The following is a 20,900-nucleotide window of genomic DNA, read 5'->3' on the forward strand; positions in this document are numbered from 1 at the left end:
ATCTCTGTAGGCCAAAAGAATTCATTGAGTGCGTATCCCACATCCGTCAGCTGTCCTGGCTTCTTTTGGGCTCCCTGACGCACTGTGCCCTCCACCAGGGCTCCACCTCCTGCATGCCCATCCCTCTGGATGCTGGCTCCCACATCGCAGATCATCTTATAGTCATCCTCATTGGCTTCCCAGAACAGTCCAAGGTCTGGCTGACATAAATCCCTTCATGTGTTCACACCCAGGTTTTGCTAATATGGCCTGTTTTCTCATCCTTTTCAATTTTGCTTCTTTGTCCTCAGACGTCAGTGCTGCACATGTGCTCTCTGTTTCACGCCTTCATGTTCGCACAGTTGTGGACCATCTACTGCGAGCAGGCGGCTGCTGCTCCGTCCCTACAGAATCAGAACCAGACAGAGTTTTCCTCTAGCGCTATCCTCACCGGCCTGGAGTTCTGGAGTCGGGTCACGCCCAGTATTCTGCAGCTTATGGCCCACAATAAAGTGGTAAGTGCTCATCACATTATTCTTATGACATAGAACGTTTTGTTGCATTTTTTTTCTTTATGTCATGAGGAAAAACACTTTTAATGTTAGATAAGATGTAAGATTCTATCATGTTTGTCTCTCAGATGGTGGAAATGGTGTGTCTTCATGTCATCAGTTTGATGGAAGCCCTACAGGAATGCAACTCAACCATCTTTGTCAAGGTTTGCTTTAACTTTAGTCTTTCTGTATATAAATAATACTGTACATCAATCATGTTTACATGAGGTAATATACTAATTTATGCTCATTCTTTCTATTAGTTAATTCCTATGTGGCTACCCATGATTCAATCAAACCTTAAGGTAAGATTTTCAGTGACTAGCAAGTAACTACTGACTCTTTAGATAATTTCAGAGTAAAACTTTACATCTTCTCTTCAGCATCTGTCTGCCGGACTGCAGTTGCGCCTCCAGGCCATCCAGAATAGGGTGAACCACCAGTGTCTGCAGGGTCAGACATCTGGAGCCCCACCGTTTGCCCTGCGCAAGTGGCTCCAGTGCACCCAGTTTAAGATGGCTCAGGTAGAGATCCAGTCGTCTGAGGCTGCATCACAGTTCTACCCCATGTGACCTACTCTATGTTCACCGCTGGGTCCTCACACCTGCATGCATCTGCTTTGGCTAAACTCTGTGACCAAAAAAAGGACTCCTACATAAACAGATGCTGTGGAGGATTAATTTAAACTGAATTGTTTTCAGCACCTTTAATATAATTCTTGTACATTTACAGTAAATCTATGCTATTTCAAAGTACTAGCCTGGAAGCTGATGATTAAGGGCTTGGCAGGCCTGTGATGGGCAAATGTGTCATGTGAATAACTGCTGTATTCAACTTATCTGAAGAGTCGGGACGATGACTGAGGAGAATTTGTATGGACCCATGTTAGTCAAAGCAAATGCTTATTGAATCTTAAATATGCTCACTCTATTACATTCATATCCTATCACTTTTCAAGTTGCTTGGTTGCAAGCTGGAAAATAAAAGTACACGTTTTTATAAACAATGAGACACTTTGTCATTTGGTATGAATTGCTGACCCCTTTCAAAATTCAAATGTGACATTTACTGCCCTTTGATTTCCTGAGTGATGTGGAAAATGTCCAGTTTACCATAATGCGGGTGCGATAAAATCAGCTCTGGTGCCCGCTCTTCTGGATGAGAAACTGAACCTCAGGTGTCTGCAGGAAAATGACATGACATGCATTACCAAGCTCCCGTCTGAGATGCTTGTCAGACTGTCAGTCATGCTGCCTTCTGCCATCCCAGCTCCGATCGATCAGAGGCCAATCTGAGTTGTGGCAGCCTTTGTAACTCGATAATGTGGAGCCAGACATTGGAGGTAAACAAGACTATTTTGGCTGTGCCCCCCCCCGCCCTCCCCTCCCCTCGTCCCAAAGTGGTAAGCTACCCCCCTCCCCACCCTACATACTCCATCCCTCTCTTCATTGGCAGCAGGGAAACAGATTGGCCCACGTATATACCAAGCAAACACAATTACCTTTTGGCCTAATGTGGTTTGTTGTGATTAAGCATCGTTGTGAGGTCTAACTGTATTACCACGAAGCTCTTGTCTGATAATAACAGATGACATGACAGCAGGGCTAGAAAGCTGAGCAGCACATTAATCTTTGTTTTGATCTTCAATTCTGCAAGGATTTCATTATCAAACTTTAAGATTAATTAGATCTGATTATATAAACGTATTAATCTTGGGGGGGAAAATGCCAGATTTAATTTCAAAATATTTTTTTAAATATTTATTTTTTAGTTAGTTCATGTCTAAAAGAACCCATGCTGAGAGGTGGCTACCAAATTAGTCACTCATTTAATGATATCGCACAATGTGACAAATATATATGGACACAGACATAAGAAAACACACTCTCTGGTGACCTCATGCAAGCTGAATCAGGCTGCAGTGCCCCTTCTCATCAACCTCTAGTCTTGGCTCATCAAAGAGCCTCTCTCCTGCCGTGTCTCTGTGTGTGTGATTGTGTATTAAAGCAATGTTGAATGCAGGTGTGTACGTGCATGTGTCCCTGCATGTGCATAGGTGTGTGTGTGTTTAATCAAGTCCCCCTTGCTCTGGGGTTGCATCTGTCAGCCACTGCCACCGTTGTGAGCGTTTGAACTCGCAGCCCTTTCCGAAAGAGCCTCTCTCATTAGCAGCAGCTTATGTAATCAGTGTCCCACAGGTATCCAGCACTTTCCCCGCCCTCGCCTGCCTGCCTGCTGCCTCCTGCAGGACCATATGGGAGCGCTGACCTGATGAGGCAGCTGGAGGTACTGAGGGTAATTAACACTGACCGACGGCCTCTCAGGAAGAGAGGGTGTGAGTGGGTCCTCAGAGATTGTGAAGGTCAACTCTAAAAATCTCTGCCAGCTCTTATACACACACCAGGTGCGTGCATTGGTGGAATACTGTGATTAAGGAACATACATGTCAAAGAATCAGTGTATCAGTACCCCTTTTGCTCTGAAATACTCTCTCAGGGCGTCGAAAACTTGTTGAGACAGTGACAAATCCTGTTACCCCTGCGTAGTGCTGTCACATTGCTTTTATTACAGTGAGAGCTGCAGTGCCCTAGCTGGACAATGCATGAATGTTTAAATTGCTCACAGTGTCCATTGGCATTACCATCAAATTGCACATCTAAAGCAGGGAAGGCAAAGTATTCTGGCCCCTCTTTCACATTCTAATTCATTGACATTCCTCTTCAGTGCTCTTTTCCATCAGACTGTATAGTACAGGTTTGGCCCCTTTGTTTGTCTCACATCACTAGCTCCACTTCATGTATCATGTGCAAATGAAAAAGAAATGGGAACACGTCCGTTTGAGTTAATGTAAGAATCTACACCGTTTTAGAGCGGTTTCTTTTTCTCAAATCTATTATCTCATTGTATCTTTAGCAAAAGAAACACAGCTTCGTTGCTACAGAAGGTAGAGCTGCAGAAATCCTCCTCACCCATCAAACCATTTGTGGACATCCTTACTGATCAAACCCAGAGTTGGCACAATATGCAAGTTATAAGTTTTCTGCTTTGCGTCATTAAGCCCAATGGGGTGGAATACACTTGATAATCACAGTTCATTAAAGATGCACTGCATGAGACAGACTGAGAGCATGCACTCCACTGTCGGGGGGGGGGGGGGGGGGGTGTTGTGCCCAGGAGACACGGCCAGTACAGCTCTGCCCAAAACATGAACGAGAAAACACAGCACAGTGCTCACAGATGGGCACAAGCTAAATATAACAGCCTCACTTTTATCACCTGGACCACACTCGGATCAGCCTGTCTCCTTTCATGTAACAGTGATGTATCTGCATATGTATCTCTTCAAACACAATAGACTGTAGGTCTGTTATGTACAGTTTTATTTACAACTGAAAAACTCAGCAGTGAAATCAACTTATGCACAACTTTTTATCCGTTTGGTATAATGCATAAATTGTGTATGTACTTTTGATTGCCATATATACATTAATGGCTTGCTCCATCAACATGACAACATTGACATTGATCTAAATGGTAGCACATTGTTTAATGTTTTACTATGTATAAACATATGATCTGTTACACTGTACATGAATTAACAGTCCAGAAGGCAGATATTTAAATATCAATATTTACATTCATGCATCCATCATTTCTCTCATATAAGTACATGGTGGGGTATACGGTTAGCTAATATCTGTGCATGTTTAAATTGCAAGCATGTATTTTTTCCCCCCAAATTTCCACAGTTTAGCCAATATCAATACTTAACTGACAGCCACAGAGCACAGCCCACTCTCTCCGAGTACACTCATCTGCATGCACACTCACAGACAGACGCACACCCATATGCACACACACGTGCATGCACACACAGACACACGCAATGTTAATGTAAGAGAAAAAAAAATTAATGAATTAATTAAAAACAATAACAAAAGCGGAGCAGCGTTGAGTGATGCTCCAGTTCAGCTCAGTTGTGTTTTTCCAGTTGGGATGTGGAGGATGCCTGTGACAGCACTGAGTCCCACGCGTCCCTGCTGTGGCCATTCTCTGTGCAACCTGATCTCTGGCTATTGGTTAAGTCTCATATCTCTCACCAGTCACAAGGTCAGCCCTGGGCTCATGTCCCCTGTTTCTATAGCGATGGGCAAAGCCCTTCTTGACAGATAGAAAAATGAAGATTGTCAAATCCGGACAAAACATGGCTAAAGGCATCGAGCTGACCCTAAGACTGGGTACATATGATTTAACCAGATGAGTTGTAATAACATTGGTGCTTGCACTGAGTTAACAAATCAAAGGTGGGGACACAGTAGGACACAGCATAGAAATTATGCTTGGAAAACACACATTCACAAAGCACATCATAGAGACCCCTGACTTTTTAGCCTAAGTCTCGGGGAAGCAGAGAAGTAGATCTAACACCCAGAGACAGAATAACTGATAGCAAAACTCTTTGCAGAGCAAGCTTGTTTTCTGCATCAGTGTCTCAACAAACTGACAGCAGGCTTAAAGCATTGGAGCATCACAAATGAATTACATAGTTTATAAATCATTCACTTAGAAAACAGAGCTATCAAGAATTAAGATGAATTCATCAAGATGTTCAAGATTTGTAAAGACATGAGTAACTTACAGGATAGTTTTTAAGTAGAAAAATAAATTCAAAGATAGATAAGTAAATAAATAGAGCAAATAAATACATGAATGTCTTAAATATATTACATGGAGCCGTTTTTTTTGTTTTTTTTTTGGCATGGTAAAATAACCAGAGCGTCCCATGTTGACGGTTCTGCTCCTCTTTTTTGAAACATGGATTTTTTTTTAATTGCATAGTCAGATGAATCCACATCTCAGAGCCACATCATGCCACTCACAAAGCATCTGTCTCAAAAATGGAGAAAAAAAAAGATGAACAGTGTGAGGATTGGATTATAAAAAAATGTTGCATTCTCAGTAAAAACTGCATGCATGTCATTTGTCGCGTGTGATGGGCTGTCCCGTCTGGCCGCCCACGGGACTGCGGGGCTGCTGTGTTGTTCCATTGCAGATATCAACAGTGCGTGAGGTCTGGATCTGCGGCAGACTGGCAGACAGTCCCTCTCCAGCCAGCAGCCAACCAGCCTGTCAGCAACACTTGCCGTTACTAAGAGCATAATGTTCAGCCTGCTGTGCCACTTTTGACGCCATGGTGGGGGGTGGGATTTGTGGATCTTTTTCTTAGTCTCTTCTGCTTTGATGTCTTTTTACCTTCCATCTTTTCAGCTCTTCTTGAGCCGAATGGTGTCTTCAGTCTGGGCAACATGCCAAGCAAAAAGGGAAGGTTTACCTACTTAAAAACCTCAAGTGAAATCCTTTTGCATTCTGAGCGAGAGGACCTTGTTGTATTCAGGATAGGGTGAGATATATAACGGTGAGTCACTTCGTGTGAGTACGAGGGGACAGTCTATACCACAGTGTTGTTTGTACCCATGGTCTTTTTGTTACGGATGCTCATGGCATACTCTCCACGACTCGTCCCGTTCTCCTCTTTTCGGAGTGGTTTCCTGTGAATAAACAGTTTTACAATGTGAGGGAGAATTCTTTGACAAGAGAGATTTGTTGTTACTTTCTCCCTCAGCTGCAAGCCCTGTCATTAAACAGATTTTGTTGTCTGTTAACCTTCAGGCTGATTTGATTTCTCCATCTGCTCTGGTTGGATATGCTGGTCTAAGCTATCCTTTCTAATAAGCCCAATGTTTAAAGGTCAATTTTGCAAGGAGACAGGAGGGGAAGATACATTACAACACAGCGGATAAGGCAATTACCTACTTGGGCTGGTAGATGCAATCTTCCCCTTAGGCAAGGAGCATGTTTGGCTGTCAAAACAACTTGGCAATAACATCAATACATAACGTCCTGTGAAATTCCTTCTCAACACTGGTTGCCCTGCAAGACTCAATACTTTCTGTGAGTTCGGCCACAAAATAAAGCTCCAACTCCCCTCGCTGCTACTGGCCTGTGAAGAGCAGTATAATTCAATGTAGCCTTTTTCATGCACTCCTTAATTTCTTTCTGGTTATTATATTTGTCCGGTGTACTGTAGCTTCTGCACGGACCCCCTCAGCTGCTCTCCTCTGCATGGGCTTATGTAACTCACAGACATATCTGAATACAGTTAGTGCAGTCATTGTCCCACTGAACACTGTACATTGACTTCATCGGCACCGAGAACCCTTGAGCGATATCTTAACTGTGTCTCCTCTCCTCTGAAAGCCCAGGCTGACCAGCACAACTTTGCCAGTCCTGCACAAATCTTTTGACCTTCTCAGGCATCAAAGGAGCACTCGGGATGAAATGAGCTCATACATACCAAAGCAACTCCGTGATAGTAAAACGATTAGCTTTAGTTTGGTATTGCGAATTGAGGATATACCTTTTTTTCTTTTCAAAGGGATTATGGAGGATTTTTAAAGGAGAAAATATGCAAGTTTCTCAGTTCAATACAACTTGTCTAGCTTTTAATAGAAGATGCTGTTGAACTGAAAACTCCACTCTTAAAGTTGAGTCAACACTTCTGACAAGATTTAGGTGAAAACATAACATCATAAGGGTTACAATAGAAGCAAACAAAACAACACAAAACCAAAGCACAACACAATGTCAGAAAACAGCAAAACCCCAAAAACAAGAAAAATCGCAAAAAGCATTTCAGACAACAAGACATTTTACAAAACACACGCACACAAAACCAAAACATACTTCAACAAACACATCAGTTGTGTTTTGTTATGTTTCGGATATGGTTACGTATGCTGCATATTTGTTTCCCCAGTTGTTGTTTTGAAGAATGCTGTTGTGATTTGTTTGATATGTGTAGGTTTTCAGAAATGATCATGTTTAGTATGTAGCTGGCTCTCAGTGACTGATAAACGATTTGATATTTTGTGAGGTTGATAGAAAGTAGCAGCACAAAAGTATTAACGTTATTCTATCGAGTTTTGTTGAGTTAGCCATCTCAACTGTTGAATAAATTGCCAAAGGTTTGGGTACATTCATGTTCCATTATGAGGAATTAGAATTTCCTTGGTGATCCCCTTACTTCTCACCCATCAGTGCGTCAGCATGGACTCTTCTGTTATAACGATACAGATAAAGGGATAAAAATCAAACAAATTCTCCTTAATTCTCTGCTTTCATATTTTTGAAGTTCTATATATGATCATAAGTATGAATAACTGTTGCTCACCCTGAGTGACAGTCTTTTAGATGAATGTCAAACAGTCTGCAAATAATCGATATCTGTTAAGGCCTTTTGCAAGGTAGCCAAGTGGTTCCTGAAGATTTAAAAAAAAACAACAACAACAACAGAAAAGCTAAAAGCAAAATGTGAGCCTATATCTGAGATCTGCGTCAGCTGGGAGGGGTCATATGGCTCAGCATTCCAGGGATACGTGGTGGCCGAGTCGGACAGATGCTGCTTGCTGTGTCCCTGTGGGACCCGGGGGAAAACCTTCCAAAAGAAAGCGTCCAGCCTCAGGGTAGAAACACATCCTGCTGTGGGGATGGTGGAGCTGGACCGATGCAGCTGCAGCTGCAGCTAAGGGATTTGGGACAGACCAAATATCCTCTTAGGGACAATATTGTTTACAGCCAGCCTGGAAATTCTTTTACTTATAAAGTGAAAGTCAGCGGGGCTGATATTCTCCAACTGGTCGAGACAGATGGCCGTCCTTCCTGAGTCCGGTTCAGTTGGAGGTTCCCGACAGCTAAAAGGGAGTTTCCCTCTGTACAGAAGTTTTGATGTGAATTGTTGATTTGCTCAGCCAAGCAACTTTTTATCCTTTGTTTTCTTTAGTTGGCAGTACACAAATGGGAGTGACTTGGTTTCAATTAATTAGATTATTGTATTATAATTAGATTAAAATGAAATGGGTTATAATTGGCTTGAATTGGATAGCATCTTTGACATTTGTGACATTGGTTGTAATTTAGTGCTACATAAATAAAACTGGATTGAAAATGTTCCTTTAAAGTCAAGCAATGTTCATGCAGCTCAATGATTTTTTAACTTTTTAATTCGACTCTTTAAATCAGACAAGTTATGTTACACAATTAATGTCAGCACGAGGGAGAAATCTCCCAACAGACAAAACCACCCAGATTTTACAATGCAGAACATTTGCTTGTGTTTCAGACTAAATTTAAATGACTCAGTTATTTCATTTTTCCGAATGAATCTACGAAAACACTGTAGCTTCCATCATTCTTCAGTTTGGAACCACCTCTTGTCAAACATGGTCGCAGTATCATTCTGTGGGGATGTTTTTCTGTGGCAGGGGCTCATTTAGGATAGAGGGAGAGACGGATGCAAAAAAAATACAGACCGATCCTGAGTGAAAACCTCTTCAAGCCTATAAGGTCAGGATCTCAAGCTGGGGCAAAGGTTGACATTTCAACGAGAGACATCCCAACGATTACAGCCAAGAAACCACAAGAGTGGCAACAGGACAACAGGACAGCCTTGCAGTGATCCAGGCAGAGTCTGGACCTGCGCCCAGTGGAGCCTCTCGGGGAAGAAATCTCAAAATGATGCTCCTTATTCAGCTTAATGAAAATGTCTTCCCAGATGAAGAGGAGGAACTTTTTAAGAAAATGCTAAACTGGATGAGGATCTCAGAGTGCTCCTCTGGATATCATTCGATATCGTCTATCAAGGGAATTTTTAAGCTTTGCATTACGTTTGATGATACCCTAAAATCCTCAATAACATCTTTTTGTTTTGTTTTGGATTTAATTACTGCTACACTGTAATGAAGGAATACCTGATGACACAACGAAGAACCGTGAGGAGTCATTTCAAAATATGTACCATCTTCCTTGTCTTCGCCTGAATAAAAATGTGCAGACAGTTACATTTAGGATAAAAAAACATTTCGTTAAGCACCAACATCTCTATTGACCCTCTATACAGACAGTAAGGGGACTAAACATGCTTCTGTTTTCAGCTTTTATCTTAGTTACTTAGTTACTAAGCATTTCATAGCAATTAAGGAAGGAGCAGCAGGTCAGAAAAAGCTCTTTAGGTGAACTTTTATCTGTCATGTTACAAAATTCTGGTGATGCACAGCCTGCTGGAAGGTGCTGCAGCCTTGTTTATTTCTCCCAGGATGTGATCTCCGCTCAGACTGACCATGTCACTTTGGGCCACCACACAGGGCAGAGCACTAGGGCCTCAAACCGACCTCTACCCAGGCCTTCAATAATAGATGGCATGCTGTTGACACATGGCAGGTGGCAACACAACACTTCACAGGTTAGATGAATATTTCATATCAAAGCTGTGCAATGACAGCGCACACTTTCCTGTTTCAAGTTCAGGGAATGGATCACAACGAAATTGGGACATGTGTTTACAATTATGCCGGCCATCTGGTTATTAGAGTAACATTCTATGGTTAAAATAATACCTATCAAGAACAGGCTGTAAAGATCTGTCACCGGCTTTGATGATGCTGGTTTAGAAATCCTGAAAATAAAAACAAAGACGATGAATTCATCGTTGGTAAATACTGGATTTTAGATTACTTTAGTTTTTCTTTATATTGGATCTTTGGTTACATATTTTGGATTTTCTGTATTTCCCTTGGCCAGAACCAGTTGTGATGTATTATCCGTCTTTGGTCAAGCCTCCCAGAGCGGTAAGTGATTGGAAAAGCATTCATTGGTCAGTTGGTTTGAGTTTTATTTGCTTTGGCTTCTTGGATGGCTCACTGCCTGGACTGCAGCATCATGTCTTTGCCTTTGGACGGCACAGCAACACTAAAACGCAGCATGTGTCTGAATCCTCTTCTTTATGCTTGCATACAGCCGGATCCCTGGTGCTCTGGACTCTGAATAGAATTGTATGGAAGTGTTTTTTTTTTTTTTCCAGTCCCTTTGCCTCTGACAGATGACTGGCAGACAAAGATGATAAAAAATAACAAAAGGCCAGGAGGGTTGGGCCTTGCAGAGCTGACTCTTCTACTGTCTGTGGCGCTCAGGCTTTGGCCCTTGGCCAGCTGATTTTCATTGGGAAAGCCCGGAGCACTGAGGGGCTGGAAGGGCTATATATAACTGGCTATGTTCTTCTCACTGACAAACCCTTTCTCACATTGTTATTGACTAAGACGCTCAATTACTGCCTTTGCTTAGCTTGTGAACAACATTCTGTCTGTCCTTTTCATTGTGTTGTTTCCTCTCCCTTCCTCTCAGGAATGATGGATGGTTAAAGCATCCATGACAAAATGTTAAAGGAATCACATATTCTCTGGCCTGCTCTCCTACTGGCTGGTGACTAATGAATGTCTAATGGGGCCAGTCTGAACCTGCGTATTTTCCCTTCCTTATTCAGATTGTAGGGTCACAAAGTCTGCAGTCTAGAGCCCTCTGAGCTTCAGGACACGATCCGCTTGCATGTATAAAAGATACGGTCTGCGACTGAATGACTGCGCAAATTAATTCATAAATACTAACTTGGGTTTGGGGCTAGAGCCCGTATTGCAACAACTCTTTCTTACCCCTGTTGCATTAAAAAAGGTGCCCCTTGGCTACACAGGGGGCTGGAGAATTGCCATAATGAATTCCTGAGCCAACCACCCATTACTTCCGCTGCCTGACTTTGCCTATTTGTTGTTTAAGAAAGGAGAAGTAGAGTTCTGCTGAGTGAAGCCATATCTGGCGTGCAGGCTTAATATAGTTCCATAAATATAACAAGGTATGATACTAAATCTTTTTAAAGATGCATAAATAAAATATAGAATAGCTCCTTATTTAGCTCACACGGCTGCTCTCGCATGGTTGTGTGAGAGTCAGTGCTTACTCCATATTTTATAACATGTGTAAATATGCCAAAATGATGTATGTATGTATGTAAACACGTTGCATGTTTGTGGATGGGTGCACACCAGCAGCCCCAAAATTTGCACAGTACAAACGAACATTTGTTATATGTCTGCGTACATACGTGGATGTAAGAGTGCATGTGTGACACCATGCAGCGCGAATGGCACAAAGAGAATTGGGTCTGGTTGTGCTGCAGGCTAAAACCTCACATAGCCTCTTTTTTCTCTAATAAGCCAAATGGAAGGAAATGCTGCAACAGCTGTGTCTTGGGATTCCTCTGCTTGCCTCTTGCTCTCATATCCGCATAGCCAGCTCAGATCTCAGACACTTATGTAAATTATAAACAACACCGTTTTGTTTGGTCATCATGCACTTCAGTTAATCAGTTTCAAGCAGAGAATGCTTCTGCATGACTCAGTGCTGTGGATCTTCCTCAGTGACCTTTACAGCCAATTTCATTATGTAACCTCTGACTGCAATGGGTGAAGACAGTCGTCAGACACATACGCAATTATTAGGCAAGAGACTATTATAATTTTGGAGTTATTCTTATTTACATGTTTCAGTTAAAAAAAACGTGCAAACTTCAGTGAGTGTTGATCCATATAGTATTTGTGATATAAAGAAAGATCTGATCTAAAGTGATTAATATCTGTTAACATCTATTGCAAAGAATTGTAAAATACATTTAATACTGATGCAGCACAGCAGATTCAAAAAGGTGAACTTCTCACTTTTATACATATTTTGTAGTAAATTATAGTCAACAAAGTTATAAAAAGTGCATTGAAAAAAGGCAAAAAGTCATTTTTAAAAGACTGTAACCTACCTGAAGTGTCCAGGAGAACAGGGATTCAAGTGTGTTGAGACATGCACAAAGAGAAAGCTGAAACTCTACCACCACTGAATAAGAATGACTCGTTGAACCAAAACGATTGGGAGAAAACAGAACACAAGAGGAATAAAAGTGACACTTAATGGAACAGATGGATGAGCCTGTGTTGGATCACTGATGGACAAGGAGCACCACTTGAAGTTAGGACACAGTACAACGAGGGAGCAACTTTGATGTGTGATGCTATCATTCGGGATGAGATAGTTAGGTCTTTTCAGGTTGAAGATGGTCTAAAAATGAGCTCTCAAGCCTCCTGCCAGTCTTTTGGAGATACCTTCTGCAAAAAGTGGGGCATGAAGTTGTCTGTAGAACCCAAGAAGGACATGACCTTCATACAGGAAAATGCTCAATCACATCCAAGTGATTGCCAAGTGCCAATCTGCTTGGGCAACTAGCAAATAATGACCTGACCTCCCTCCTCACTTGATTTAACCGCAAATGAAAATTTGTGAGTCCCTCTCAAAGGTGGAATTTACATCAAGGGAAGACGATGCACCTTTTTGAAGAGAATTTGGAAACCCTGGTTGCTGGTTCATTGAAAGTTGATCATAAACTGATCAAAGGCAGTTTATGGATGAAAGGTTCATTACAGACCAAAAAGAAAAAATACTTAAAATACTTAAAACTGTGAATAGACAGGTGATCTACTGGATACTCAAACATACATTCTTCTGAGAGACAAAACGTACTTTGCCTCTTGCAAACATTCTGGTTTGAGAATTACCAAGAGCACCGTATTTGTTCAGCCATATTCATTCTGCTAAAAGCAATTTGACTAATAATTGTGCATGCAGTGTGGGTTTCTGCATTACTCTAAGAGGAGGGCAGGACAGCTTGTAGATGTGTTACGAGACCTGAATGTGACAGATTTGAGGTAAATTAGAAGATAAAAACAAAGGACAGGAATGACGTCTAACCTTTTGATAGCCTTGTAGCAGATGATGATGGCTGAGAGGAGGAAGACAAGTGATGCACAGCCGACCGTCCCAAGAACTATAGTGTCCATCTCCATCCACCAGGGCCTCAGAAAGGGCACCATGGGCTCTGCCACTGAGGTAAAGGGGAGAAAAAGAGGAAGGAGGGGAGAAGTGGACATACAGAGGAGGACAAACAGAATTTAACACATCAAATGCACAAAATATTTGTTCAAAACCTCAAAATATCTTTACCACTGTGTAAGCGTCTGCATAATGACCGTAATGTAATGTAATGTAATTGCACTCAAATCACAGTTCAGTGACGTCTGGTATAAGATATTTGGTTCTTGCCTCGGCTCTTATACAACACAACAACAAAGGAGCATGGAGGTGATTTTCTCCCCTGCTCTCTGAGCTGGAAAGCAGCTGTGTCCTCGCCTATTCTGTAGGTCTTAGGTTCAATGTTCAAAGATATCCAGCCTGACACCATGAATCATTTAAGGTCCTGTCAGCCCTCCTTACACTGGCACTCTTGCCCACACCAATTACTTTTGCAAGAACCTCCTGCTCTTCCCACATTAGATCTGTGGAGTAGGACCATTCACCAGGAATGTTGTATAACATTATGTGCATCAGTAACTCCGTGTCTGTAATGCAAAAACTTATCTCGCTTTCTGCAGCATTCGACGCTCTCCCAGCATCTCTGAATCCGTTCAGTCATGTCAACATCTATACGCATGCAGGTTTGTTCTAGTTTAATGCACCTTAGATTTTCCCCTGTACCTTTCATACACAAAAAAAAAAAACGCAGCACAATATGGGTTTACATCACTGTAACAAACGCTTACAAGTAACCTCTTATTTTCCAACACAGCACATTTCTACAGAGCAAATAAGATGGCTCTTCCTGGTACAGCAGGCTACGTCATAAGTCACTGTGAATTCAAGAGCTCCTCTCAGCTAAACTTCCATTTTAATCCTGCATTTTGTCAACGGTTTTAGGATTTAATTCAGTCAGTGGTAAGGATCTACTTCATCGTGATAAGGCACTCTCCTTTGAAGGAACGTCATACCATTTTCAGCAGACACGCTTACTTAACAGACAATTTTCCTCAATTTGTTGGGGGCTTCTAGCAGACAGACATGGTCTCAGTCATTGTCCCAGTTTTTCATGTTATCCAAGCATTTTAGAAGCAGACTAAAGTTTAAAGCTGTATTTCATCTCGAAGAGCTCTTCAAATCATGCTACTGATGGAATATCAAGATAATTATGCGTCTCCGTAGATTAAAAAAAAGACCATTTTAAGTGAATTATTCATAGTGTCTCCTCAGTCTTAAAAAAATGTACCAGTTTATCATATTTATCACAAAAGCTTCACACCTTGTGGGTGCTGCGTTCAGAGGTACACTCATGTATTGGTCACAAGTGGACATTCAAACCCCCACCTTTGTTTGCAGTCAGGTGGCCATGACAGCACTCATGTAGTGACCTTGACAACAATCACAGAAAGGTCTATAAGAAGGGTCTATTTTTAGGGAACTCACATGGTGAGTCAGGGAAAAGAAAAACAGAGATCCTTCCACATTGACCAGACAGAAAATAAAAAAAATCAATGGAACTTATTGATTAAAACCCTTCCACTGCTCAATGATTAAGTACTGCTCGCTACTCATAATATTAAGGGCTCAGAGTGAGTGATTCTAAAGAGTCATAGTAATAGCTCAGAATGGCTGCATCATCAGCAACGCCTGTCCCATATTTCAGCGCTCTGTTCATTAAAGTGCTTGAGATGATATACAAATCATATCAACTTTCACCAAGCAGGCCGGTGAAATATGTTTGCCTATCCGTCAGTAAATTTACCATCTTAGAATGAAACGAAAGAGGAGCATGGGGAGGAGGTACTGCCACAACGGGCAATGGATCAACGCAGATATGCTGTGCACGCTTGCTGGAGACAGGCACGAACACACACACACACGCTTTTATGCTGCTGGCTCAACTTCAAAACGAAGCTGGAACTAGTGGGCTGTTTCATTAGCCTCTTATCTCTATCATAATAAGCTGATTTAATTAACTCATCTGTGTTCTAATCAGGGGGTCCTCCGAGGGAAACCCTACCACTGAACCGATGAGCATGGCAGCCCAGCAGGCATGGATTTCACAGGCAGCTGGGTACTCCCCAAGTTCAGACCCAGCATATATTAGTCCTGTGTTCAGCTGTCAACATCCTGCTGGCTCTATTACACGCACAGTTGCGCGGGTGCAAAACTGTGCCCATGCACGGGCATTAATCTCAGGGAATAGATAGTGCATTTTCCCTCTGTGCATAAATGGAAATGTTTCATGTCAAAACAATTTCTTCAGATTAGTTGCTTGACATATGGTTTGGTGAGATCCAACTGTAGGGCGAGAGACAGAGTGAGACAGAAAGACTTGAAGGGAGACAGATGTGAACTCTGGGTGCGTGAGCTGGAGGTCTTACCTGTGGTGCCCAGTAGCCGTGGGGGAGGTGGTGGAGGCGGTGGTGGAGGGAGGGGAGGGTATCTCCTACAGTGACATGCCAACTGGCACTGTTCACTAACTTTCTCCGCCGCAGTCCGCGAGCATGACCTCTGGAGCTCTCCCTTATAGTGAGAGGGAGAACAGAGATTTCATTACTTGGAAGTAGCACAACTGTGCAGCACAAATAGTGATGCTTGAGCACTCAGCAGCCTCTCAGTAGCACTGTGGATATCCTCTCAGCATTCTTTTCACATCACAGCTCCAGTGTTGTTGTCACTGGGGCTGCTGCTGTGTGTAGTACATGCAGAATAGTATCACGTCGACGGCTGCAGAACGCTCCCTGTAAGAAACCACCCACCAGCAGAGTGGGCAGCAGGCTGCCCCGAGGAGTGTGCGTGGGTGGACTTGGAAACTCATGCAGATAACATTACACATGAACCCTGGCAACACTGTGTGCGTATGAACAACGGCTCACCACTATCTGTAGGCAGCAGCACGGGGCAAAGGTTAGAATACTCATCACTAACATATGCCTGCTGCAGGGATCCTGGTGGGAATGTTGTTATGACAAAAACACAATTGGCTACTCCATGTTCCCACTACAAGACCGCTGAGTGTCTGTGTGCACAGGAGTGCTTAGCTGTATTCATCATGCTATACTGGAAACTCACAACACATGCATGGCCGACACTATTTCCCAAACACAAGTGTGCCCCAGAGTGGTGACCCCAACATCAAGTACAAGAACAAAGTACATTTACTGCAGATGAGCGCATAAGATGATACAAGTTCTGCAGCTCTTATCCACAGTTACAATTGTGTAACCTGCTCTTGTGCGTAAATTGAAAACGTGATGCTTACCTGGCATGAGAGTAAAAACAGTGAGAGAAGACAATGACCGAAGAAAAAAGGCCAAAAACTTAAAGCAAATGGCATTAGATCTTGGACCAGCATTCCTCTTGCGCTGTTCTCGAAGACACTAGGCAGCGTTTCCAACAAATGAATGCAGTATACATAGGCTTGAACTGTTTGGGAAATAACCATCCACCCTTTCCAGTTCAGCGGCGAGATCAGTGACAGGCGTCTCCAGAAATAGTTTAAGCCACAATCATTTTCCTCTTGAAATCCTGTTGTCGATAGCATAGGACAGGCGAACCGGTGGAAGGAGTAGCAAATATCGATAATTCACATCTCGAAAGTAGTTTTTTTTCTCTCTGGCACTCAGATAGCGACCGTGCAATGTGAGGGCGGTAGATGGCCCGTACCTTACATCTCTCCTCGGCTGCAAGCATGAGTGCAAATGGGCCACTCAAGTCATCGAAGTTGGAGCAAATGATAAAAGAAATAAAACGAACAGAGAGAGATCCTCAGGGATATCGTGCGGTAGGATTCCTCGCAATGGCATCACACATCCCCTCAACTTATCTAGGCTGAATACTGTATGGGCGAGTCCGGAGGGCAGAGCCGTGGGTTAAAGTGATGCATCCCCCCTCTGTGCCAAAATACAGCGGACTGTTTTATACTGGAGCATCACCGCCGCGCACTTGATGCAGCGCTCAAATCAGCTCGTCCTGACAGCGTTGCGCTCAAAACAAATTCACCCTCCGCTTCTCGCAAAGTCCTCCCCCTCCACCAAAACACGGCGAGCAGGTCATGTGGTTACGAAGGCGTTGGTAATATCAGCACGGGATTTGTTTGTTTTGCTTTGTTTGCTTGTTTATGTTTGATCATTTTTCTTGTTTTCCTTTTCTTTTCGGGTTCAGGCAGAAAGTATAGCCCACATAAGCGTGGAGGCGAGTCCGTAAGGATGACGCGTTCTATACCAAATTAAAGTCAAGTGGAGAGAGTGCAAGACGCCTACCGACTGTATGCATTGCCATGCCCATGTTTGATGTGCTGTGTGCCTGCTAGAACTATCTCTGCTCCAGTGTCCGAAAGTAGGTTGTGATAAACAATCCTGATGTAAGCTGGCATTTACTGTTAATGTGCCACAACAAAGACCGTTTTTTATTTTTTTAAACCTCACAATTGCAACCATACTGATGTTATTTGTAAGGGTTGATGCTGTGGGGCAGAGTGCAAAGAATAAGACAACAGTGGGTAGTTTTTAAGAGCAACGTTGCATAATGTTGTCGGTGGTCTGTACCGGGCACAGTTATGAAATTACCCCACAGTCATACGCGGTGCCAGAGAGCCAATGTGACATTCAAATGGTTGATTGACAGTGCGAACAAAATCTTAGTGAACATGCTGGTGTCCCTTGTGTCAATAGTGGAGGCAGAGAGAAGAATATTTTGTTGGAACTGGATTCTGTCCGTATTGGGTTATTAATTAGCCAGCTATGGGTTGACATAAATGATCACAGTTTTAGAGCTGAGACAATTCATTCATAGTGTGATTATTTGACAAAAGATTGCATTTTTTTTGCAAGTTCCAAGCTCTGTTGTCACTTCAAATCACCTGAAGAAACCTCTTATGGGTTTACAAAATGAGATAGGACTTTTCCTTCTTTCATTGGCCAAACAGTAAATAATAATGGCTGCAACTCACAGAAAGAATGGTGCACCAAATCTGCTCTTAAACTGAAGAGCTTCATTGTCTTTCTAGCTTCACTTGAACAGTGCTTGCACTTTAACTTGAGAAGCTTTGCAGGAAAGCTTTGTTGCTTCATGCACAAACCTAATGGCCTCAGGGTCAGTTTCAATGCTTATTTATATTCCATAAATCTGCAATTATTTGATGCATCCACGTGACTTGTTTCCTCTTTTTTTTTTTAAAGAGGAGCTGCCTGTGGTTTAAATAGCAGAAGTGAGAGCCAATTGTGTCACTGCCTGCTTATTCTAAAAAAAAACACAAAAAACATCTAAGCCAACTATTCAGACAACTTTGGATTAAGATCAGTGGATTCAGCAACCAGCTCCAAAGCCTTTTGTTGCAGCTGAGCGTTTATCACATGTCTTGCCTATCAAAAAGCACTTCACAGACAGTAATGGGATGAGCTCATGCAAAGAGCTGTGGATGACTTTTAGAGTGGAAAATCCATAGTCGCTGTTACACTGCATTTGCGCAGTCCAGTGCAGAGATTTTATTTTAGAGTTTCTGATACAACAAACCTGCATTTGGCATATAGTCTGCCCAGCAGCTTAAGCTCGTCCATCCTCTCCCCCAGTCTGTCCCAATATTGATTATCTGACAAGAGGAAAGCACTACATCCTCCTGTTTCCTTCCTGCTACCTCACTTCATTCCAACAAGCAGCAATCTGCCACAGTATACATCACAGCCCTTTTAAACTCTGATAAGAAAACCTTTTAATATAATTACTGTGGTCTTTTTAGTGTTATCATTCTTGCCATGATAGTTAATCTTCATCTCCTAGCAAACAGAGCCTGAAAATACCATTTACATCGGAAAAAAACCCAGAGACGTTAAATCCTTTTGTCATTTACGGAATAATAATGTTCAGCTAAAATTTGCTCAGTTGCTTTTATCTTTACTTTCTGTGTTTCTCTTGTATCAGTGAATATACTGGATCTGAGTGTAGCTGTATGATGGGCTAAAGCATAGTGGAAGTACATTGCCATCTAGTGGAAAGGTCTGGAAACACATGAGTTTGTTTAAAGGATATACTTCACATCACATTATTGGATATGTAGTGGATAGATGCAATATTATACATATAGAAATAGACTCTGCAGAGTGTTGCTTTAAAATAAAAAGACAGCTCTTCTCTGAGGGGTATCAGAGCACAACACAGTCTGCACTTGTTAAATCCTGTTAGGGATTTCTTTTGCATCTGTTCACTGAACAGAGAACAGACTTATATGAATTGTTTAAACTGGCAACAAGCAAACTAATTAAGTTTCTCTAAAAGCACAGTGTAATTTTCTTGATGATGGAATCCACAAAAATTCACTGCCATCACTGAACCAGAAAATTAAATGAGACTCACACGGAAAAGTATTTCACATCGGCTGTAGCTTATTCTTTTTTTACAGTCTATCAGAGGATGACCAACACTAGATTTTTAGGGTCTTGTGGAGGCTGAGTTTTAGACAGAAAAAAAAGCCTAATGAAGTCACTGCTTGATTCAGCACCACCCTCCGCTGAGCTTAGATGTTTACAAATGATGGAATCAGAACTGCTCTTCTGAACAAACTATGTCTAAATGACCCAAATGTTATTTCCGCATCATACTGATGCATATCGGACAGTCATTGACCAATATTGATATATCAATCTTCTTATTCTCAGGATGTAAACTACAACCCGTGTCAGTGCCGAAAGCTGCTTTGAGAAATGCACATGTTGTCCTTTCCCATCTAAACATCGATGCACAGGCTATCACAGTATTTGATACCAGGAGTAAATGCCGTATGAATTGGCAACAAAGTTAGCATAGAGTGCCAGGAGAGGTGACAGTGGAATAAGTTTCAGGACTTTCCCTTCGCATACTCCAGATCTAAGACCATTGGTTCTTCACTCAGTTTAGCCTTGGAGACCTCACATTGCATCCCCTGTGAGTCACCTGTGACATCATTTTTTCATCTGTTTCACTCTCATTTTATTGTTTGTTTGCATTTGGGCACAGTAAAGGTGCAGTTTAGGCCAGGAAATTGGTTAGGTTAAAGCATAAAAGAAAAGATCAAAGTGTGGCTTAAAATGTGTCTTTTTGTTACGACGCAAGCTGGAAATCTTTGCTTAAAAGGTACAAATAGTTTTTTAATAGTTTGACATCAAAAAATCCTGATGAAGCAGCAGTGTGTGTAGTGTTTGGAGTGAGACTGAGCTCAAAATATCTGTGACAAACTGTTATAAACTGACTGACACACCAGCTTAGTCTGTAAATAGCTTTTCATCCTATGTTCAAATGTTCAAAACAAGTTATATAAATTATACGTATATTATATACACCAACTAAATCCCCTATGTTCCCGAAACGTGTAGATATTTTGTTAATATAATGCACAATAATGTAATCCTCCATTGATATTCCAATATTTGTCTCTGATTTCCAGTTGAGTTAAAACAACTAAATGTTATCTTTAAGAATCTGTAAACCCTGATCTAAATCATAATTTTGATTTATGGTTTAGCTTTCTTCACTTTTTCATGTCCTTAGTTCTGTTTCAAACTTTCCTGTATCTCTATTTGGATTGTTTATTGTGTTGCTTTAATAACTATT

The 20,900-nt window shown here is 41.9% G+C and overlaps 2 protein-coding genes across 8 annotated transcripts in view; one reads left to right on the plus strand and one right to left on the minus strand.

The window, feature by feature from the left end:
* unc79 (unc-79 homolog, NALCN channel complex subunit) overlaps positions 1-1,539 on the plus strand; it is a 36,057-nt gene extending 34,518 nt beyond the window's left edge. For all 7 annotated transcript variants that reach the window (XM_075447529.1, XM_075447532.1, XM_075447530.1 and 4 more), the window contains 5 exons: positions 11-194; positions 291-494; positions 620-697; positions 797-838; positions 917-1,539. In XM_075447529.1, coding sequence (XP_075303644.1) covers positions 11-194; positions 291-494; positions 620-697; positions 797-838; positions 917-1,105 — 697 coding nt within the window. In that variant the 3' untranslated portion in view covers positions 1,106-1,539. The remainder of the gene's footprint in view (positions 1-10; positions 195-290; positions 495-619; positions 698-796; positions 839-916) is intronic.
* Positions 1,540-4,061: 2,522 nt separating this feature from the next.
* prima1 (proline rich membrane anchor 1) lies at positions 4,062-17,489 on the minus strand. Its single transcript, XM_075448203.1, has 4 exons — positions 16,579-17,489; positions 15,698-15,839; positions 13,212-13,344; positions 4,062-6,082 (listed from the first exon to the last, which is right to left on the minus strand). The coding sequence occupies exons 1-4, from the start codon at positions 16,858-16,860 to the stop codon at positions 5,983-5,985; spliced, it is 657 nt and encodes a 218-aa protein (XP_075304318.1). The 5' UTR covers positions 16,861-17,489; the 3' UTR covers positions 4,062-5,982.
* Positions 17,490-20,900: the final 3,411 nt, after the last annotated feature.

The sequence above is a fragment of the Odontesthes bonariensis genome, chromosome 17 (assembly GCF_027942865.1).
Source record: "Odontesthes bonariensis isolate fOdoBon6 chromosome 17, fOdoBon6.hap1, whole genome shotgun sequence".
Taxonomy (NCBI): domain Eukaryota; kingdom Metazoa; phylum Chordata; class Actinopteri; order Atheriniformes; family Atherinopsidae; genus Odontesthes; species Odontesthes bonariensis.